Genomic DNA, 24,558 nt, shown 5'->3' on the forward strand with positions numbered 1-24,558 from the left:
CTCAACCAAAGTTTCAATGAAACTGCAAATGTCTGTTATTCCCCAATTTCAACACAATGTGAGGGCTGATGATTCAACTGAGTCATAACTGATCCCAGGGGAGAGGCCTTCAAGCCACCGCCTTCACTCCATCCACTTCAGAGTGTATAAAACAGCTGTAAAATCCAGGGCCAGTCATTCCCCATCACCTGCAGCAGCATCCTAGAAAAGAAACTGACTGGAAAGCTTCAGGTGAGAAAATATTAAATATCATTGCAAACTAAGACATATATATAATTTTATATATGTGTGTAAATTATAACTTATATATGTGTGTGTGTGTGTGTATATATATATATATATATATATATATATACACACATATCCTGTAAACCGTCAAAAGTAAAAATTATTGAGATTTTCATGTAATGGTTGCTTGGGAATTTGTAAGCTAAGTAATTAGACAATCATTTGGGATAAATATTTCTTAAGATCTCCATACATAGTAAGTGTGTATTTTAGAATGGCCAAAAATCTCAGTGGGGTTGGAGGGCTGGCTGGGTGGCACACTGAGACGGTTACAGAGTGAGGCTCATCATTTTTATTTTATGGGTCTCAAGTCAGGAAACAAAGGGAACATGCAATACCAGACACTCTCAAAACTATGAACAATTGCCACTTTATTTGTAGCCTCTGTTTGACCTTTAAATTTTGCTGTAGTTATATTCCACTCTATATCATGCTGATTTTAATATAGAACTACTTAGTTTCTTATAAATTCTTGAATAAAGGTGATGCTCCAGAGCGATGCATCTTTCAGAGACATACATCCATATATTGCTATGGGTGGTGCAGCTTGAAAAGTAAAAAAATAAAATGTGGTAATTGGTGATTATGCTATGTCCTCACTGCAAGACTTAATCTGGAAGTCTGTGATGGTATCATTTACTCTTTACTTAATCTGGCTTTGAATAACCGGTGAATTCTTTAATATCTTCCTATTGTAAATGCTCAGCTTGAATGCTGTCTTCTCTAAAATTGTCTCCTGAATTTGTTAAGTGATTTGCCCAACATCAGAGAGCTGTTGGTAACTTAACATACTCTATACCTGGATTTTTTTAAATTCATGCTAACATTTGGTCTTTCTGCTGACTTCCAGGCTGTTTCAGTGTAAGATGAAGCTACTGCTTCTGATCGCAGCCATCTTGGCAATAACAGTTGGTTTCCCGGTAAGTATCCAGTTCTACACACCAGAGTAACCAGTATTATTTTAGTCTAATCAGGAATCCAAATTTTTTCTCTTCACACACACTGTATTCTACTTCATAAACATGTCTAACACCTGCTCTTTTAATATTATATTCTAGAAAACATTATAAATGATATATTGTTCACTTCATAGTTCAATTCCACATAGCCTTGATATAGTGGAATTAGTGTCATTTAAAATACATGTTAGGACTCATCAGAAAATGGTTCCTACATTATATTATGGACACTCAAATCCTAGATATTTTAAAGAAATGAATGCTATGAGAAAATATCAGGTAGTGAGAAGTCAAATTCTTTCCTCCATACAGTGTGTACAAGTCTCTCAGTTTGTGTGCTTCGCCAGCATGACTTAAATTAATTTCACTGTTTGAACTTCAGGTCACTCCAGGCCAGGAAAGAGAACCACGAAGTGTAAGTTACATTTCTTTTTTAACATATAAAGCTTTCATGTGAAATGTCTGTAACTGTGGTTAAAGATACTCCTTTATCCAAACTTCTCAAACTCTAGAGAAATCTTGAGAGTTTATTTATTAGCACTCAACAGTGTAGACTTCAGGGATTTGATCTCTGCTTACACGAAGGGAATAATGGGAGTTCCTCATGTAACAATGGGACCCGAATTGAAATGTGTATCATTCTGTGATAAATTGAGTTATGATATCTTTTCCTAAAATTATCAAGCCTTATTTAATAAAGGTTCATAATTTCTAATTCCTCCACTCTGTTTTAACTCTACAAAGTCTATTCCAGAGAAAGTAAAAATAATGATAATTAAAACCTGAGAACTAGGAAATGTGTGCAAGCATTGATAATACCACCGGAGGTAAATTCAGTAATGGAACATTTAGGATTAAACAGTTCATCAAAAAAAATGTTTTTGGAAAAGGAAAGAAAATTTGAAAAGAAGGAGTTTTGTTTGGGAATTTGTTTATACTCATAAAAATCTTTTTTAAAAATATGTATTTGTTAGAGAGAGGGGGAAGGGTGAAGAAAGAGGGGCAAATATCAACGGGAGAGAGAAGCATCCATCGGCTGCCTCCCATGCATGCCCCACCCCAGAACCCAGGCATTTGCTCTAGCCCAAAATCAGATCAACAATGTTTCACTTTGCGGGATGATGGCTGACCAACTGAGCCACACAAGTCAGGGCTCAGAGAAATCTTTTCATTTGAAAGGCAGCATAGCTTTGAGGCTAAAACTGTAGTGTTAAGGAAATAGAACTTGGTAAGGATATAGATAGAAGAGGGAGAGGGAAAGGGGGGAGAGAGAAGAGATGAATAGGAGATTGTGTCTAACACATGGTTTGGGTACAGACCTTGTATAAATGCAAAGGGAGACATTTGACATCCCCTCACCCATATCCTTCCCTTTGGCCTTATAGTTAATAGAAGTAGTTATCTGAAAATTTGGCTATGAGTAGAAAAGTACAAGAACATAGTTATCTTTAAGCAATTTCCTAAAATTTCCTAAAATGATGTAAATTAATCAAATCTCTGTTCTTAGTACACATAGAAAACAATTAAAAACAAAAAAAGTTTTAAAATTGTGAAATCATCAGATTTTCACTTCATAGTGCATTTAAAATACTATGCATGCTATTAAATTACATTATAACAGAAAAATTATACCTATTTTATCACCTACTATAATAAAAGCAGATACAATTCATTGATTTTTATTTATTCTTTAACTTTTTTATTGTTGTTCAAGTACAGTAGTCCTCAAGTTAGTTGATTTTTAAATATACTTAGTTTTAATTACACAAAGAAAAGTTAGTTTTTTATAAGCAAAACAAAAGAAAGGTAAATGATTTTAGAGTTTCTAAAGCCTTTTACTTAAAAATGAAGACACATGTTAAAAGATTATCTTGTGTCTTTCCTTTCAAAGGGTAAAACAGCCTTTTTAATTTCTTTTTTTTCCCCAGCAGCTCAGTGGGAGCAATGAATCGCCTTCGCAGTTTTATGTGCCTCCTTACCCATACCCACCATTTGGCCCATATCCACCATTCCCCCCTGGACGGTACCCATGGTTTAGATATTGCTTCTTTCCTCCTCTGTTACCTCTGCCTGGCCCCACACCTATCAATGAACAGTAAACAAGAAAGTCCTGGTACAATGTCAGATGCAATAGGTGGTAAGTATACAGAGTACAAGGCATGCATTTTTTACATTTGTTTGTCTGCAGATTGCAATGCATCATTCCATGAAAACAAAAGATCAAAATGTTTTCACTTAGCCACACTCATTTACAATTTGTTTCAACCTTTTTCTCCGATAAAGATTGTTAGCATCTCTACTCAGAGATACACACGTGTCCTTCCATGATCTTATCAACATCGCAATTGGAAACCCTCCTTTCCTGTGATGTAATAGAAACAAATACTTTCTTATTAAAATACTTTTACAAAACAGTTTTAAACATCTACTATCATCACCGTATGTGTATTTTGGGACTGAATCAGAAGGCTAAAGAAGGCAAAACTTTAACCAAAGTGGAGATTATAATAGATGAACTTGTAGATGTAGGATCTAAACTTGATTTTTGCCTACTCCTTAGAAAATCATGTGCTTTTCTAACTAGTATTAAAAACTCAAACCTAGCCTATGACTGTCACATTATTAAAAAATCCTAGAGGCTGAATGTTCCACTTATAGTAGAGGCCCCTTTCATCTTCCCATATCAGAAACAAAGTTGATGGTCTGTCAATTACCTGATGAATTAAGGGAAAGTAGACTATATTAAAAGTATATTAAAGATTATATTAAGACCCAGAGGACCATTCTGTGTCCTAGTTTCTAGAAAAAAAATCAGCTAATACCTACCACTGAAAGAAGACCTCTGTCTTCTTTCTTGTATTTACTGTCTCCTTGAGCAGAAAGTTTCCCAGTTCTTAAACTAGATGTACTTTTGAGACACTTAAAAAGCAAAAACCTTGCAAGTTCACAAGTAAATGACCCATTAAGATTAATAACTGTATGCCTGTTATTTTTTCAGGTCACTAAAATGGAATGCAAGCCACTTCTTTGAAGAATTAATAATCCTGTTAATCAAAGAAAAATAAATGATTAAAGTTACATACAGTATTCTCTCATCAATTTCTTTTGTAGTCATCTTTTGTTAACATAAAAAAGATTATAGTTTCCTATTTTCTAAATGTGTGTTATCAGTAGTAATACAAAATATATTTTCACAAGTTTTTTTAAGATTTTATTCATTTATTTTTAGAGAGGGAAGGGAGGGAGATTGAGAGAGAGAGAAACATCAATGTGCGGTTGCTGGGGGTCATGGCCTGCAACCTAAGCATGTACCCTAACTGGGAATTGAACCTGTGACACTTTGGTTGTATTTTCACAAGTTGTAATATACTCTTCTTGATAAGTAAACAGCCTAGAGAAAGTACAATGAGTGGAGGTAACCAAAATCAATCAGCCCTGGAAATACCTTGAATGAAAGTCTATTCAGCAGCTTACGCTCTGTATTTGCACTGACTGTATTAATAGAGCCAGAGGCTGATTTAATTTAATTCAAAACAGTATGAGTAATTGAGTCTCAATAGTTCAATTAAATCTGTAATTTATTCACAGTAGGGTATAAGCATTGGTAAAGGATTTCAAAACCACTCAACTACTACCTCTAACTTCAAAGCTGGTAATGGGTGAGATACTAAAATAGCATGTTTATCATCCTGGTATCATCATTTTTGTTTATTTTGCTTTGTTTTTGAAGGATAATTTTTATTGCTTTTATGTACAGAAAACTCAACAGTGTAGACTTAGCCCAGTTTGGTGGCCATTTCCTTAGCCTTGGCCTTTTGCAGCTTGGCATTGTGAGCCATGACTTTGGACCCAGGATATTGCCTCCCATGGTAAAAGATGGGAGAGATGGTAGTGATCTCATCACCTCTCTTGTTGTAATTGGCCCAGATAGCTTCCACCAGCTTAGCCAGCACTCCCTTGTCTTCCGAGTTAACCTGTGTGAAGGCAACAGTGGTGCAATTGTTTCTGTAGACTGGATACCCCAGCCTGGCTTTCTCCTTAATGATGCAGTAGGGAAACCCATCTTCTGGCACAGGGCAGGCAGGAAGACAACCACCTCGATGGGATCCACATCATTTGCAATCACTACTAGCTGGGGCTTCTTGTTCTCCACCAGGCTCGTGATAGTGTTAACCCCTGCTAGAAGGACAGGTGGCATCTTAGTGGGGACATACCCTTTGCCAGCAGCTTTTTTCCCAGGTGGGGCCAGCTATCTCCTCTTCTTCTCTTGCTTTGTCTCTGGTTGGTACTTGTGGGCCAGTTTGAGCAGCTGTATAGCTGTTTGGCATCCAAGGCCAGATGAACTGGTTAGTGGCAAGAGGCACTTTCAGACACTTATAGACATAGCCCTTGGCCACTGCAGCCATATATAGTGGGGCCATTTGACAAAGCAGGTGAGGTCTCTTTTGGGATGAATGTTCTATCCAATGCCAAAATTCTTGTGTTTTTTTTCTCAGACAGAGGATATACCACTTTCTTGGCCTCCTGCCTCTTTATGACAGCAAGGGCCAGCACCACCTTCTTCCCCTTAGCCTTCTTTCCCTTCAGCATCCTTGAACAAAGGGAGAAGAGAGCCAGAATACTTTTTCTGAGTCATTATATCATCAAATCCTACTTAATCTCTGTACAGTAATCACATTTTAACAGGGGTTCTGAAGATCATGAAAGTCCTGTGGACCTACCAGTCATAGATCTAGTATGTGGCAGAAAAGAAATACACCACCAGACTATTTCAACTCCTATGCCTCTGTTTCAGCTGCTGATCTAGCAAACAAATTCTGAGTCCAGGCCTGTGTGATGGCAGTGCCAAAGAAGACTAGTTAAGTCAATGTTTTCACTTCATTTCAGGAGGGAAATCAAAACCATAATAAGAAAGGAAACAGCCACCCATCACCTCCTCTGTTGATCTATCTGTCCACTGCCACCAGTGTGATTTTTCAAAACATGTATTGACTTATATTTTGACTTGCTCCAATGCCTTGGAAGGCTTCTTACTGCCTGCGATATAAAATCTGTTTCCCAGCCCTGGCTGGCGTAGCTCAGTGGATTGAGCGCGGGCTGTGAACCAAAGTGTCACAGGTTCGATTCCCAGTCAGGGTACATGTCTGGGTTGCAAGCCATGACCCCCAGCAACCGCACATTGATGTTTCTCTCTCTTTCTCCCTCCCTTCCCTCTCTAAAAGTAAATAAATAAAATCTTTTAAAATCTGTTTTCCTCTGCATGGCATTCAAGGCCTCCTGCATACTAATCTTTAAGTACTTTGCAAATTCCCCTGCCACCAGCCCAGCCTCCCTAACACCCCTGCTGTCACACCAGGCCATTGCCATTCCCCACAACTGGCCTTCACTCCCACACAGCTGTGCCTTCGCTGATGCTATGCTCCCTTCACTGAATGTCCACTCCTGGGTTTTAGTATGTAAACCCTTATCTTTCAAAGCCCAAATCCAATGAAAAACTTTCTCCTCTCTCCAAACACAGTGAGTCACTTACACCCTTTCACCCTTTCTCACAGCATTTTTTCACTTAGGTATGAATCTTATTAAGTTTTACCTTCCAAAAAATAATTCATTTATATTTCTATATCCTTCCTGAGGAGATTGTAAGTTCCTGGGATATCACAATAATATAACTATTCTCCAGTACTTAGCAGAGCTGAAGGTATCCAGTGAATGTATGATAAATAAAATATACAATAAAATGTTCAAAAATATATTGCTTCATATCACTGACCTATATCAACATATGTTATCAAAAGATTTTTTGTAAGAAAAAACAAAAACTTCTTAAAGTCAATATTTAAATAGTAACAGTTCTTTCTTACTTGGTTATAATATTAATACCTGCCTGTACTCTGCTGGTGAAATTGTAGGACCCATAAATGTCGAGTTGTGAATAAAATTATTTTTTCAAAGACAATGTAAGATCATAAAATATATACATGTCTATGTCTCAAGAACTTAACATTTGTGCCAGCTTTGGGAAAAGACAAGTTTATAGGCTTTTACTTTAACAACTATATTTTCTCTTTTGTATAAAGTAAATGCACATAGCAGAAGCTTTGTGAATTTTATTGAGGGACAATTTGTCCTGCTCATCAGTTCCCATAAATCCCATAATAAACACTCTAGAAACAAACTCTGAAGGAGGAAATGGTAGCAGGTGGTGATGAAAATAAACTCTTTTGTGGTACACAATAAAAGTCACCCAATGAGATCTCACAATAAGCCTTCCATTATGTCACAATGGCAGCCTTTGTCCCTACAGATAAATTATCAGGAAATTATAAAAATTCTCTAAACAAAGATTACATTTCTCCGCCCAAGTTTAAATTGTCCACAGCTGAGACCCTTAGCATCAATGAGGGAACTTCTGCCCTGACGCATAAGCTGACTGTGAATCAAGGCCAGCCTAATGAGCCTTTGGCCGGATTTGAGCAGGGAAACTGTTGTCTCTCTTGGCCATTTCCAGGGATTAAGGGTTCCTCAAACAATAAATATGCATTCTTTGGGATTAAAGTCAGTGATCCCAGTTAAAACTATGGGAGGGACAGCAAGAGGATCAAACTGTCCTCAATATAATTTGATAAATTGATTTTATAGGGAATATATCCCAACTTTACAGCTGACAGATTAGAGGCCATTGCATGACTGAAGAAAGGCAGAATGGGAAACCTAGAGGAAGGCGTAACAAGAAGGTAGGAAACCAGAGCATGAAGGGTGGCCAAAAGCAAACCTTGGCAGCTCAGAACTCTGGGAGGACCAGCTCTGTAATTTACTATCTTTCTTCTGCATGTGTATGTGTGTTTAAGTCTTTGGTATATGTCCTTAACTTTCATATTAGAACTTTTATTCATCTCAAATTATGTCATTGTAACTTTCTGGGGAAAAAAGACACTGTCAATACGTTTTAACCACTAGATTTGTGGAGCAAATGCATTCTATTAAAATTAATCCATTATTCTCCCACTAGATTAGAGCAACATCATTCCTTTGGTGATTGTGATTGGTGGGACAGTTTCTCACCAAGCCAGCCAGCCAAAGCTCCATCTTCTTTTTAATCTAATGGTTTATGAGGATAAAATCCACACAAAAGCACTGGTTCCTAAAGTGTGCTTCTCAAAGCATTATTTTTACCAGATAACCCCCCAAATAAATATTCATCCCAAAAATAACCATTGGAAATCTACAGTATACATACATATGAAAAAAATCTTGAGAATGCCAGTTTAACAAGTCATTTTGCTTGACTACATTTCCAAAACTAGACTGGTGACAGAATGATCCCATCTAAAACAGTTGATGAAATCAGTGTGTACGGAGCACCCTATGCTATTTTAAAATAGAATCAGTTATAAAGACACTAAGCACCACTAATTATTGACAAAGGTTTTTATGGAAAAGTAAACAGAGAGCTAAATTCATCTCTACTATTCTGTTAGTTCCTCAGGGAGAAGACTCACAAGTCTTCCATATAATCTTTCAGAGTTTATTCATTCTCTAAAAAAACAAATACTTATCTTGGGCCAAGCATTGAGCTAAAACCTAAGGATTTAGAGAAAGTTTTGTTTTGTTTTTTTGCCTTTAAAAATCTTACAATCTAGTGAAGGGAGATAAACATGCATATGGTTTCAATAAATAAGTGCTCCAATAAAGCAATTACAGAGATGTTGTTTGTTTTTAAACCAGAGGGGAAAGAAGCTCCACCTACATAAATTAGGAAAGACCCCACAGGTGACTTTGAGCTGAATCTTGATGGGCAAATATGCTATCAACGATTAGATAAGCACAGACTAGTGGTTCAACAGATGTTTACTGGATAGGAAGTTTTGTACTGAAATTGATCATTTTTTTTCTTCACATTTTTTATTGTTGTTCAAGTATAGTTGTCTCCATTTTTCCCCCACCACTACCCCCATCCCCAGCCATCCTATACATGTTCCCAACAATCTTTCCCCCTTTTTAATGACATTTAGCTTCATTGGACAAAGCAAATTACAGCAAAATATGGGAATTAAATTATTTAAAATCTATTTCTAATGAATATAAGAAGTTTTTTAACCTTAGGAGTAACTTCTGACCTTAGAAACAAAGGAAAAGTAATAAATATCTTAGTAATATCTTTGTTCAGTACATACATTTCTGTTCATTTTTTATAGAGATTCAGAGAACAAATATCATCTGATGAGCTGATATTTATTTGTAAATGTGTAAGATATGGGAGAGAGTAGTTTCCCAAAATTCCTCGTCAATTCAATAGTATCCAGGCAGAGTTGAAACTTCTGGGAAAAGTTGGGTAAATCCAAGGTAGCTGAAGGTAGTTAATGGCAATAGAACAATGTGAGGCATTGGCAATTGATGTTTTCCTCCCCCCAGTAGGTAAAAAAAGCTTCTAATTTCAACTACCCAGGACTTTCACAGGGGAATAAAATAAAACCAGAGCACCAACACTGAAATCTAGCTTCCGTCATCTAGAGCTCAGCTTCCTTGATAGTTGAGGGGAAGTCAGTTCTAATGCTCCCACAGGAAAATCAATTTCAGAAAACCCATCTCTTATCTGTAATATCAGCTTTCAGTGAAATAAATTAGAATTCTAGGAGAAAGAGATAATATGCCATCCATCTTAGTTCTTCATGACTGGGTTCTGACTTCATCCAGAAGAAAGTAATGATTTCTAAACTTCCATGTAAACAATTATTTATTAACCATGAAGATTTCTAGGAACATCCCTTCTGTAAAAATTTGAACTTACTTATGTAAGGTGAGGCAAGAATTTGAAACTTAAACAAATAGTTCAGATATTTAAACATTTGCACAAAATAAATTTATTTCTAATATGTGTCAGACTTAGATGTATGCATTGAGAAACTTTCCTTCTAGTGGAAGAAGAATAAGAATAGTAAATGAACATATAACAATTTTAAAAATCATTGCATATTGTAGTATGTTATGAAAAATAAAAAGTGATGAAGGGGAAAATGACTATTTTGAAAAGGAACCAGAGAAAGTACTTCTAAGAAGAAAACATTCAAGCTGAAACCTGAATAATATAAATGAGACACTACTGAGAATAATCAGGGTAATAACATTTCACAGACTATGAACAAAAGTGAAAAGTTCTTACTCCGGGAAAGGAAAAGAAAGGCTATTAAATCTGCACATAGTGAGAGAAAATGCATAGAAGACAAGGTAAGAGGGATGGAGGGAGACTAAGTTATATAGAAACCAATAGGCTCTGAAAAAATATTTGAAATTTACTCTAATTGCTTTGGAAGGTTTGAAGCAAGAGAATAATTATATGAGTAATATATCCCCAAAAATACCATTTCCATAACTGTGTGAGGGGTAATTGTAAAGTGACAGAGTGAAATCAGTGCTACAAGGAAGGGACCTATTGGGGTAATAAAGTGTGAGATGTCACTAGATGGGACCGACCAATGCAATAAATATAAGACTAGAAAGTGATGGCAGATTTAGGCTATATTGTCAAGATAGTGTATATCATTTTTCTAATAGATTGTTGAGAAGGAGGAGACAAAAGATGACAGAAGAAAACCCATGGGATTTTTTCTTAAGCCCCTGGTATCATTTACTATAGAGGAAAAGACTAGAGGAGAACTTGGTTGAAAAATGGAGTATGTTTGAATCAAAATATTCTACCTTGTTCATGACACATTTGTTGTGTCTATTTCCATACAAATCAAGATGTTAAAGGAATTTTGTGATACCTGAATCTCCAGTGAAGTTAACAGAATGTAGATGATATTTAAGGGTATACGAATAGAGAAGGTCAGTTATAATGATATTCAAAACAGAGAGGGAGAAACAGTAGAAGGGTAATAAACTCAGAAAGACTCCTTGAAGTTTTCCCAAACTGAGAGTTTGAGGAACATAAGAACAAAAGAAAAATTAAGAGCAGCCAATAATTTGAGAGGAAAAAACAAAAGAAGAAATCATTACAAGTGAGAAAGACCAATCACCATGCCAAAGGCTGCTGAGATTGACCGAAGGAGTAAATGGTAGCCACATGGACTTGGACTTGGCCACATGAGTGTCATAGTTGCCCTGGCTATCTATTTCAAATGGTCTGAGATGAACTAAAGTTCTATTAGGGTAAACATAAGATGGCTACCAATGGCCTTGGAATCATAACAGATAAATAATACTTTACACAACTTGAAAGTTTTCTTGATTACTTGTATTTTTAAATCTGTGTTCTTACAATGAACCCAGATACCCTAGGATCCTAAAAGTTCCTGAAGTGTGAATTTACATGTTGGGTAATGCTAAATTCATAATGACACTTATTCTGGGCTTCAGGTGACATGAAATATCTACTCACAGCCTCAAATGGGTCTCCCTATCAATGTCCAACAGAAAGCATGATCTCTTTACAAGTTTTCCACAAGCATAGATTGTGACTGTCTACCACATTTTTCAGAGTACTACTTATTTTTATAAGTGTGTGCATTATCTATTTAAGTAAATTATTTACAGGAGAGCAGAAATATGATATTCCATTTTGCTAGTGTTAAAAATGTAAGAGCACCTTATGCTTTTTTCCTATGATTTTTACATTATCAATGGTTTCCAAATTATATAAATTTGCACTAACATGTTAATTTTATGATGCCTTAAGAATTAATTATACATGAATGTATAGACGTAAAGTACATATCAGATGTAAGAAATGCTAACAGAATAAAAAAGAAGTTGCTACAGATAAAAGAATGTATATTGATTCAATAATCATCGTTTCACATATTACAATATGTTTACTTCACAGTGCTTGAAATGTGAACGTATGAACACACAATAGCCTCTTACCCACTGTGTGAGAAGTTATGTAAATAGACACTGAGTATCAGAACTTAAATGGAAAGAAGCTGCAGCTTGACCCAGAATCCCTGCTGGTCTTCTTCCCAGATCCCAGGGCTACTTCAGGAGTAGGCCATGACACTTAAGATGAATATGTAACTAGCTCAAGGTTGGTGTATCAGTGCCAGGCCACAAACACTGTAAGTTTTGTGACTTTGTTCAGCACTATTCCAACATCCTGTGATGTCCTATCATGGGACTTGTGACTTCACTGTTGTTTTTCTTTGGAAAACAGCAGGGTATCTGAATGGCTCCAGTACAGAATTCATCCAGTTCATCTACAGCTGTCACTCAAAATGCCTTTGCTGTCTTATATTGCCATATATATATAGTCACTAGTAATCAAGAAAATTAGACTTGAGTTCCACAGGGCCAGGATCTTTGCCTGCTAAGGTTATTAATTTATCCCTAATGTCTGGAACAGTACCTGAAATAATTTAAGTTCACAAAGAATAATACCCAGCCCTGCAAAGCTCCCAAGAGAGCCAGATTCTTATTTGAAGTAAATGGGTGACCCCACTATAGAAATGGTTTTCTTTTGGTAGGGGGAAAGTTTCCTAGCATTCCCAGGTAAAATATACTTTCCTGATAAAACAATGTTTTAAAATTGTTCTGAGTCTCTAATACTTGTAAATTAAATAAAGAGTCAGCTAACATCAATATCATTCGATGGCTCTATCACAATGACTGAGAAATTACCATGTGGAATAGAAGACCTCCATAATTTGGAAATTGACCAGACCACATTCTCCCAACTGTCACTCGATCATCACAACCAAAGGAAAATGGTGTGACTAAACAGTCCAAATAGAGTGGCCCATCTGATTACTTCAACAGCTTGTTTGAGCCGTTTTGAAACTCTGCCACCTTTCTCTGAAAAGCAGAAGCCAACTATGAGAAACAGAAAACCTATACAAACTGCTTAAACATTCTAGGGTTCTGAACTTTGTTTCTAACTTTCAAAGACAAGAAATATTTTAAGAAAAACACAGGAATGTAAAAATAACCACAATGCTGATATTATCTCCTGTTTGTATTCTGGCAGTCGTACACTGATCCCTGTAAACACGCCCATTAGCCAGGCCTTCACAGCTCAAGTTAAATCACAGTTAACGCTTTTCCCAGAGAAATGCAAGCAAAAGAAAATATTCTGTTCTAAGTTATCCAGGCAAATTGCTTGTTAAGTTGTATTTTACAAAAATATCCCCCATATTGGTGGTTTTATGATATATACTATGTAAGACAGAAATAGCTATCCTTGAAATGGAAAAATTATCCCCATTTTAATAATTTAATTTTACACATCCAAAATGATTCACATGTTATTGAAATTTAAAAATCTGAAAAGAACTTTGATTCATAAAAGATTAATAATCAACAAGTTGATCACTCACTTATTGAATGCTTATACCATGTCACAGCTCAAATGCAAATAAGTTCCTACTTTATATTGATATAAATATTTTATATTTGGATTTACCTTTTGTAAAAAATTGCACTTGTGTGTGTAAGAGGTGGTAACTTTTCTCATGTTTAAGTACAACAGTTGTAATTCTGGAAGGAAAAAGTCCAACCATAGCTCATAATATATGTAGGGTTGCCTGATATATGGGTTTTTTTTTTTAAAAAAAGGACATTTAAAATATGAAACTGTTTTGGCTAGTTGCTTTTCATTTTAACAATACTTTAAATTCAAATAGGTGGGATTAGTTGATTAAGAATGCAATTAATATTTTTAAAATGCCTTTATATCTCTTTATAAAAAATAAAAATTCTTTAAAAAGTATCAATAGTCTCTTTTCAATCTTTATGAATAGCAACTCTATTTCCCCCTCTCCATTTCATTAACTAAGATTGACCCCCAAAATAATTCTGCTGTCATCAAATCTTTCCTTTTTGTCATTTTCCTATTGGGTAAATATAGGAGGAAAATAAATTGCATGACACAGGACAGTAATACCCTTTAATTAGTCTTCAATTATTTGCCTTGAGTCTTCTCAGCAGTTAGGAGGCCAAAGCAACCTGCTGCCAAGCAAGATCCAACAGACACAAGAAAAGGTAATTATATTGAAATATCAAGAGAGAGAATGATTACTTTGCACACCAGTTAGTGATAACAATACCAAAGTTACTTTAGAAGTACATTTTCTTTTTCTGAGCTTTAAATTGTTAAGCTTGAATACATACTGACATCATCTTGAGATTAGTTTCTAACCTAATCTTAGATTTTGTATGGTTTTATGATCTAATTTATTTTTTATTTTACTTTGGGTTAAAGTCAAAGTTTGATACTGGCTAAACTACTGAAGATGATGAAAATTTTAAAGAAAAAAGGTGTTCAAGATAATGAACCTATCTCTACAGACAGAGGACTAACTTGTCATGAAGATGGGTGTATTATCCCATAATAATCCATGGGGATCCCTTAATTAATTTCAATTTTTATTTCTATCCAAATGTCATAATTTTATTTGTCATAACTATTGTCTTAAAACATGCCTTTCATATCCTCACAAAAGCTGAATAATGCTACTGTTTCACAATAAAGCAAACTTAAATACTCACAGGTTTGACTAGGTAATAACTTAAATATGATCCTCTCTCTCTGATTTCTGTTTATGCTAAAAAGGGAGGAATTACTATCATTTTACAGAATGTTTGCATATGTCATATAATTTTGTATGAATTGAAAAGATATCTTTGATTCATCACAGAAAATGTTATAATTTAGTCTATAATCTTAAATAGCTGTTTTTCCCTTGCTCTTTTTTGCAATACATTGACTTTTTTAAAGTTCAAGTTCTATGCTTCCTGAAAGATGAAAAGTCTTTACAGTTTAGTGTTGCCTCGCAGAATAAATGACAAGTTTGGCTTTGAAAAATAATTAGATTTTATAAAAGTAACAAATAAAAAAGAACAAACATAAAAAAAGGTAGCTGGAGATTGTAATAAAATATTGCTATCTATATCTACTATTCTCTATTAAAATCATCAAACTTGCTAAGGTATTAGATCTTAATTATTCAAACCATAAAAATTATAATTATGTGATGTGATAAGGGTGCTAATTACCACTATGACAATCATATATCAATGAACACATTATACATCTTAAATTTACACAGTGTTATATGTCAAATATATTTTAATTGAAAAAAAAAAGTTAACTGGCAAGTGAGGAATTAATAAGAAATTCTATCCTTCTCAGTGAAACTCGAGTGTGATATAGATTGTTCAAATTTAATTTCACGTGAGTTCTTTTCCATTCAGTGATATCTTATCAGCAGTTCTGAAGTCAGTTGAGTAGACAGCCTTTCTCGTCACTATTACCTGAGAATCTGAGACAAGAGTGGACTGATGTGTTCCTCTGTGACCCTCCTTTGTAAAACTCCATTCATACAACTCAAGTCTGTACAAGTACAGCATATCGATAGCTGTAAAACGTATAGTTAAATATGGTTAGTATTTACTTCACAAATACAATATGCACTTAAATACTAAAAGTTTGAGGTGCTACATGTATCTCTCTGAAGATGATTTATTAAAAAAGGATCATATAAGCAGATGTGACAACCCAATACTTGATTAGAAAGGTAAGACTAATTTATTTCTTTCAATATTTCAGTCAAATCCACAATTGTCAAATCTATAGTTATCACTAAAACAATAACGTTAATCATATTATTTATGAATAATGGAAAAGCAAATTATTAAAAAAACTTTTTCACAATATCCTCCCTCCCCTTCATCTTAAATATTCCTGTTTTATCAATCATGAAATTACAAAATTTTAGAAATCACTTAAACTTCATTTTATAAGCAACAAAGGTAAGGCTCAGACAAGGAAAATTACTTGCCAAAGTTATACAAGTAGAGATAGAGACTCAGATAGGACTCAGTCCTCTAAAAGAATGTATAGTCACATCATTCTCGAATTCAAAACCATTCAACTGGTTTGGGTTGTTTATAGAGCCATGCCTAACTCTTTAACCTGGAAAATAAGGCCTATCACTTTTCTGCCCTAAACTTGCTTCCTAACTTTATCTTGCTCTTCTTATAAAACACTTTATTTGCAATGTGCATGGATATTCCCAAGGTTTTTTCTTCTGCCTGAAAAATTTCTCTCCCTATTATATTAATATCTGCATGGGCAAGTCCCACCTATATACTATCGCCTACACAAGGAATTTTTTCCTTTCTCAGTGGAAAACTTACCTGCAGAAAACCACTTTTGTGGCATTTTTACTTGCTCACTTCTCACAGTAATTTGTCGATAGTGCAGTTCTCCTCCTAAAATTGGTGCTACCTGTTGACAAGACCAAATCAGCCTGCTAAACTCACCTCTTGACACACTGCCTTTTTCCTAGCAGGTTCTTGGTGCACAGTAAGTAAATAAATAGATAATTAACCTTGTAATGACACTTTCAGCATTATAGTCAAAAGTTAAAATCATAAATTTTATACTCCAAGTTTAGTTCTAGAGGTTTTGACAAAATACATTTCCATATTGGCTAAATCTACCCATCAATCTGTTTTTATTTCCTTAAAAAAGAAAGCGTGTTCCAAATCACTCCTAAATTATTAATAGCAGATCCTTTTAATTTAATACTTTTAATTTCTATTCTTAGGTGCAATTATGAAGAGTTTTTTTCTAGTTGTGAATATGCTGGCATTAACCCTGCCATTTTTGGTGAGTTAATTTCATCTAATGAATTTATTTAATGGTTCTAATTATGTAAATTTCTCAATACAGTTATACTTTATAGAATTAAATAACTGCAAGATATAGTTCTTAAAAGTAATTTATATTTATTTCTATTATAAAATTAAAGTCATGTATTTCTGAATATCTTTTTAGTTCCCAGGAATTAAGAAACCACCCCTCATCATGTATAGAAATCTTTAAAATCCTGATGTTATAGAGAAAATACGTTCTAAAGGGAAAAACAATACTGAAAAAATTTTAATTATAAATTACTTTAAAAATAATTTATTAAGAAGAATACAGACATCACAGTCCAAAATCACAAATTTTAAAATTAAATTCCTATCTCACACAGACTCCAATCTCTTCAGGCACTAAATCCTTAAAAGATTAAAAGCTAATTCAAGTTTTCCCACCAGTTTCAAAGACCTTGACACATTTACCTTTAACATTCAAACTTTATGAAAACTTTTGTTATACTCTTCCCTTTATGTCAACTGACTGATTTCTTCCCAGGGACCATATACATAAACAACATTGTGGTTTTCATTTTCTTCATTAGGTGTTGTGTATTAAAACTATAAGACCAAGAGAAAGTTTTAATTTTTTGACTAACTTCTATTGTTGTTTTGACTATTGCTCTGCTTTGTTTTCATGTTCATTTGGGCCATACAGGCAGTTATTTGCCAACAGCAAGGATAGACAATCATGGAATGATGTGATATGGCCACCTTTCAGATCATAGAATTTGGGAGGGCACTAGTCCTTGTTTCATCATTCATTTGTTATTAAATTTACATTTGCCACTAAGTTCATATCTCCTAAACTATTCTATGAGATAAATTCTGGAGCCAAATGCTTTAAATATTTGAATTATTATGACTCTTATTTATTTTCATTCACTTATTCCTTGAAATTTCATTTTATTGTGGACACTTGCACATTTTGAACTTTGCTTTTATTTTTAAGTGACAGAAATTAAAGGGAAATTAGGAAACTATCTACAACTGCCTGCCCAGTAGCAACCTCTTGCTGAGCTACTAGACCCTGCTCTAACCCTGGACACTCCCATTTTCACAAAATTTTCAAGTCCTATGGATTTTAACAAATAATTCAAAAGAAGAATAAACAATGTATAAATTTTATCATTCAATCTTATGAGCAGTCAAGATTATACAAATTAAAAGAGCAATGTGATAGCATCTTTTATGTGCTCGTGTATTCCTTCTCTCCAAAATAAAAATAGTTCAAATAATATTTATATTAACAATTATGTGAACTGCATAATTTCATATCCTATTGGTGGCATTATAAGTTGTCACATTTCTGTTCAACAATTTTATAATTCCTATTATGAATTTTTGTTCCCAACACCCCACCCAAAAGCTATATTTTTGAAAAGCTATCTTAACAAATTAATAAAAAGTATTTTAAAAAGACCACTAGTACACAAATGTTACCTCCCTATTTATAATAAAACATTTATTGAAAGACTAATGATGATGAGTAAAAGATAAACATTTTGTGACATAATCATTGATCATTTATTTTTCAACCATAAACATAGAAGTATGAAAACTAGGAGAAATATGGAAAACTATTATGAAATTATACTTCAAAAAAGATACAGTATATTAAATAAATACACATAAGAAATGCATGATATAGATTGATAGTATATTAAGATGTTCAGATGATCAGAACTTCTAAGTGTAGAGGATTCTATAATATTTGTTTTACTATTTAAACTTTAAATTAGTAATTTTATGCATTTAGAAGAAAACAAGTCTCTCTCTCAATATAATCTGAATTTTCTTATTTTTATCAAATTTTGAATTTTCTATACCTACCACTTTCAAAAGGTTTATAGAATCTTTTTTTAATCCAAGGGATATGTGTGGCAAGTTCTAAACTAAAACTGTCATTTCAAAACATTTATATTATGACTTCGTCTCAAAAATTTATAAAACCTTTGTGAGTTTTTAAAACTGTATAAGTACTCATATAAGCATCTGTGGAAATCATTTTCTCACTCTTGGTTTTCCATGTACATTGCAAACCAGATTAAGAAAAGTACTATAAAAATGAATAAAATGATTTTAAAAACACTAGTATGTGTATAACATTTATACAGTGATGTTATGCTAGGGACAATTATTTTAAATCTACATAAATCTCATAAATCATCTTAGAATAGAAAAAGAAAAATTGTTCAATGTTCCTTTTATTTTTAAAAAATACATTTAATACAAACTGAGTACAAAAGGAGACCCAAAATACTGGAATTATCTTCAGGAGGGTGGACCCCTTGTAGTACAGGCTTCCACCACTAGGTGAGTGTTCCAGAAACCCATCGGTATCAGTGAACTAGCTGGCATTGTTGTGAGATGCTGCATTCAGCTTCAGTGAATTTTTTCTGAAGACTCTTTCAACACATTTGCCCATTTCGTGATGGGTAATTTATGAGCATACCTACTGACACCATGCTGAGTGTTCAGCAGTTTTTGACCAAAACTGGCATGACCACCTTGCCCCATCCTTTCTCTTCACCCAATCTTGCACTCAATGTTTCTCTAAATAAAGAAAGTCCTACCCTGGCTGGCATAGCTCAGTGGATTGAGTGCAGGCTGTGAACCAAAGTGTAGCAGGCTCGATTCCCAGTAAGGGTACATGCCTGGGTTGCAGGCCATGACCCCCAGCAACCACACATTGATGTTTCTCTCTTTCTCTCTATCTCCCTCCCTTCCCTCTCTAAAAATAAATAGATAAAATCTTTAAAGATTTTATTTATTAGGACTTTATAAAGAAAGTCCTTGAAGTGAAATGTTTTACCAATGTGAAATTGGTGAAACAAAAAATGGCAGAAACAGTAAAAAGCATCAAAATTGACAAGTTCAAAACTGTTTGGGGCAGTGGAAAAAAATGTCTCCATAGATATTGCATCAAATGGAGAGCATTTCGAAGGTGACTGAAGTTTAAACATGTAAGAATAAATACAAAATTTTTATGAAAAAATTCTGATTTTATGAGGTTCCCCCTTGTATGTTTTTCATATTTTTCATTTAAACAAGTATCAAGTAAATTTGTTGGCACAAAAGTCAGATCATCATTTTCAACCTTGAATATTTCTCCATAGGCAATGATTTTTTAAGATAATTTAACCATGAGGCTCTTTATTACTATTTTAATTAGTAAATTGCTATCACTTTTTGAGTGACTCACAGACTTTATAGATTAAATAACCATAAAAATTTTTTACAATATTTCACAATACCATAATTAAAAGGAAACATGTTTTGTCTTTATTATAAAAGTTTTTAAAAGCACAAAAAATAATCTAGACCCTGCCTTACTTTTTAAAAATCTTCTCATTTCTTTTTATTTCTTTGAACCTCACCAGTGTGCAGAGGTGCAAAACCAGGAACAACTAACAGTAAGTTTACTTTAATATTTCTGGTAGAGACATGAACTTCCAAGTATAACTCTGCCAAGTTCAATAATATTAAAATGCCTCTGTCTAAAAACTAAATAAATATTTAAACTCCATAAGTAATCTAGTAACTACTATAAAAAAAAACTCCAGCAAACCGTGATATGAATCAACCTCAATTTTCACCTGAAAATCTTAATTTTGTTTTATAGCCTAAGTCATATGGTTTTCATTTTCAGGTATACTGAGCAACATGAGAAAACTGTCTCAAAATTTAGTATTGAGAAAAAATGAAAACAAATGCAGAATTTAATGTCTCTCCAGCCTATTTTTTTAAGACTTTGGGAAATATTCTGCTCTGAGCACATTTGAGTATTTTCCTGTACTTGTATCTACTTCTTCCTTTTTTTCCCAAATATGATTAAATGGATATATTTAAATGTTTCTCTTTATGAGAAATGCCTGCTTGCAATGTAATTTTGTTCATTTGTTTCCATTTATATGGAAAAATCTAGACATATTTGGTAACTACACATAATCAGTAGAACAGAGACCAATACAACAGAAAATTCCCTAAATGATGTTTAATGAAGAAAAGTAAACTGAAAATATTTAAACTATAGTTCCAGGAATTCTCCCACATCATATTTTACTATCCTGCTATAATTCATTTAGAAAAAAACAAATGTCCCCTCAGCCTAATCTCTAGAATAAATAAAATTCTAAACAATTATGAATATGTGGTGAGGTTATATATATATACATACATACATCTATATAAAAATCTTGATTTTTCTCTGTGTGCTGTTACATTTGTGTATAGTTTGTCAAAACTGTCTGAGATTTTTATAGCTACTGTACTTATCATAATGCTTGACATTTACTGAGCACCTTTCCTATAGGCCAAGCTCTTGCCAGTCTGGTTTACATTATGGATTAACTCATCTAATTTGTCTGAAACTAATGTTATTTTTAATCTTTGTTGAAAATTAAGTGGAAGGAATGTGTACAAGTCATGTCTCACAAAATAATATGGTTGCTGGGTTCACTACTTTTAATATTGTACTTAATGTTAAATACTACAACACTATTTCAAAAAAATCTAATTTAAGATATCACTACATTCTACTGTATAATAATACAATTCTGCTTAATTTATTCTTTGCAGTGTCATGAGAATGATAAAAGACTGGTCAATCAAAAGACAGTCAAATATATTCCAATTCATTATGTTCTGAAGAGCTATCCTCACTCTGAACTCAATTACTACCAATATAGACCAGCTATATCAATTAATAGCCAATATGTGCCTCACCCATACTATGCAAAACAAGTGTCAGTTAGACCATGTGCCCAAATTCCTCAATGGCAAGTTCTGCCAATTATCTACCCACTCACTAGAGTAAGTCACCCATACCTATATCCACGATTTATTGTCGTTCCCCCAAAGAAAATTCAGGATAAAACAGTCATCCCTACCATCAACACCATTGCTGCTGTTGAACCTACATCTACTCCTACCATTCAACCAACAATTGTAGTTATTCAAGAAGCTTCCTCAGAATTCATCACAAGCACACCTGAGGCCACCACAGTCACATTTACTTCACCCGTGGTTTAAAAACTCTATGGAAGCATCAAAGAAGACAATACAGGTAAATGAGCAAAAGAAAAAATGAAGACAAGATTTATGGATTTATCAATACAATTATAAACTCTAAATAGTATAAATGGATAAATTAAGTCTGTTATGAGGACAGGAAAAATGAGTTGATTGTAATTTTAATTTGATGGTGTCATAGGATTGGTACATTAGATTCCATTCCAACAAAAAGTGAAAAATAATCTTTTAGGAAATGAAGAAAACTTGGAGATTTTACGATCAAACTTTTTTTGACAGTTGGAACACTCCCAGATCTATTAGTTTCATTTTATTAGTATTCACACATAATAGAGTAAAATATAATGTTGAACTCATGATTTTTCTTATTTCAAAAATAAATTTTCTTTGAGTTTAAATACATATTAATCATTTAACAGTATTCTTGCACTCTAATTTTTGTATGAATAAAGTGAAAAGAAGTATGTTTCCCATACATACCTTTATATCAGACATCATTTGTGAAAGAATCCATGCCATTAAGTACCACAGATGTCTTTTATTTTAAGATAAATCTATGGAAAAAATCTAATTCTTAGCTTGAAAAGCATATACACATTAAAAGAATACTTTCAGAACCTTAAATGTGATGAAAAATGTTTCCATTTATTACCTGAGACCATGAATAATGGCAGAGTCTAAAATAATTTGAAACTTATGGGAAGAAGTTAAAATAAAGAGAAAGATTAATGAAGTTGAAAAAGATCAAAGAGAATAAAATAATATGGGGAGAAAGTCAGAAAATTCTGAGTCTTTACAATAAATATTTTCAGTGCATTATACTATGTCTACATGCTTTGTAATCTAAAATACAACACTGTTATGTGACATAATGGTAATAGAGTTAGATAGAGAAGATATTTCTTCCACTGTGTGACCTTAGGCAAGTCATTAGTCTCTCTAAAATTTCATTTTCTCAGAATTTTGGTTACTATGAGATGCCAATGAGACTGCATATTGTAAAAGAATTGTAAAAATCGATCAACCTGTAAAATGTAATGCATTAGAAAAGAAAAAGTAAAAGTAATAAATATTAAGATTTCCTTATAGCCAATACCTCACATCCTTATTGAGTTTACATAGTAAGGCCTAATTACTATGCACCTATTTCCATGCACTGTCTAATTTGAAAAAAAACAGCAACAAAAACATTTATTTACTCAAATCAGCATATATATAAATTGTATTATCTAACTGATATTTAATAGAACATGTAGTAGGAAAAAAGGTAACAATAAATTTTTTATGTAAAATTTAGAAAACAAAATTAGAAAACAAACAGAAATAATATGAAAGCAAGTAATTTAGTATGTAGTTACATATTTTATTAATCTAAAGTATATTATTTTATGATTATGATTTTAATGGTATAATCATGATTTCTATAGTTGTATTTGTTCAAAACCCACAAATCTAAATTTCTAAGTTAAAACCATTCCAAAATGTCACTTATAAATAAACATGTAAAGGACAGTATCTTTATGTAAATATTAGGTGAAAATTATTTTCAATTCACTATATGCAAGTTTAAATATTTAAGTTTAAATATTTAATTTTATAAACTCCTTGTATACTAACTCCTTATATATAAAAAGACAAGTCATGAAAGCTAAATAAAATCCACATATCCTAAAAACTATTAACAGATAATGAACTGTCATTATTTTTTGTAGATCTTGCTGAAACCAAATCAAGCTCTCCTTTGGCCACTTGTCTATCTTCAGTCAAAAGAGAAATGTGATTTTCACAGATTCAGCTCTGTCTCCTCCCCTTATATTGTACTTTCATGCAACATTTAATTTTTTTGTTTTTATACAATAAAGCCAATTGAATGCAACTGTACCTCCTAACTTGAGAAGAGTCTGTGGATATGCCTTAGGGATCTTTAAAACCTTAAAATTCCGAAGCAAATTTAATGTGAGTTTGAGTACCCAAGTTTAACTGGGGGCAAAGTTCATAATTTCATCTGATTCTCCAGGTGCTCCACGGTCTAACACTGATCAAGAATGTCTTCTCCAGGATAACACTGGAACACCTAAATTTGCAGCCTAGTCATTGGGCCCAGAGAACTAAGCCATGGTGTTTCAATCCAGATGACCCAAAAGTGGCTCTTTGGAATCATAGGACCCATAGAGTTAGCATTAAATTTATGTGCGCAAATGTATTGCTAACTTACAGTCATCCCCAACAGCAAATTCTGGGCATAGACAGGCTACAGATAACCACAACTACAAAAAGACTCATGACGACAATCAAGGAGTTGAGTGAAGCTCTTGACCTGCATGACCAGTTTCCTCCAGAATCAAAGCTACAGTCTTACATCTGTTCAAACATACACACACACACACAACCATGAAGCCTCAGAGACTGAGGTTCTCCCAGTTTACAAAAATTGATGAATACTCAATGTACAAAAATATGACAATTTTTTCCTTAGTCAAATATTGTGAGGAAAATGAATGGGTCATTAATGTGCTTACTCCATATTTAACACACTGTGCCAGGAAAAGTATAAATCACTCAACCCTTACAAAGTGCTTAGTAGTCACCCATAAAATCTTTTGCTGAAATCCTCAATAGATGTGATATTATTAGGAGTGAT

At 33.5% G+C, this 24,558-nt stretch overlaps 1 protein-coding gene, 1 long non-coding RNA gene and 1 pseudogene across 2 annotated transcripts; 2 read left to right on the top strand and 1 right to left on the bottom strand.

The window, feature by feature from the left end:
- Nucleotides 1–190: 190 nt before the first annotated feature.
- Nucleotides 191–1,662, top strand: LOC123831011. The gene is made up of 3 exons (XR_006787852.1): nucleotides 191–231; nucleotides 1,139–1,208; nucleotides 1,630–1,662. It is a non-coding gene; the product is annotated as an uncharacterized LOC123831011 (long non-coding RNA).
- A 3,361-nt stretch (nucleotides 1,663–5,023) lies between these two features.
- Nucleotides 5,024–5,837, bottom strand: LOC123831323 (annotated as a pseudogene).
- A 10,960-nt stretch (nucleotides 5,838–16,797) lies between these two features.
- Nucleotides 16,798–21,917, top strand: CSN3 (casein kappa). The gene is made up of 3 exons (XM_045857681.1): nucleotides 16,798–16,851; nucleotides 20,267–20,299; nucleotides 21,465–21,917. Exons 1-3 carry the CDS (start codon nucleotides 16,798–16,800, stop codon nucleotides 21,915–21,917), a joined length of 540 nt encoding a protein of 179 aa, XP_045713637.1.
- The last annotated feature ends 2,641 nt before the right edge of the window (nucleotides 21,918–24,558 follow it).

Source organism: Phyllostomus hastatus, unplaced genomic scaffold (assembly GCF_019186645.2).
Source record: "Phyllostomus hastatus isolate PE091 unplaced genomic scaffold, TTU_PhHast_1.1 phas_scaffold_1674, whole genome shotgun sequence".
NCBI lineage: Eukaryota > Metazoa > Chordata > Mammalia > Chiroptera > Phyllostomidae > Phyllostomus > Phyllostomus hastatus.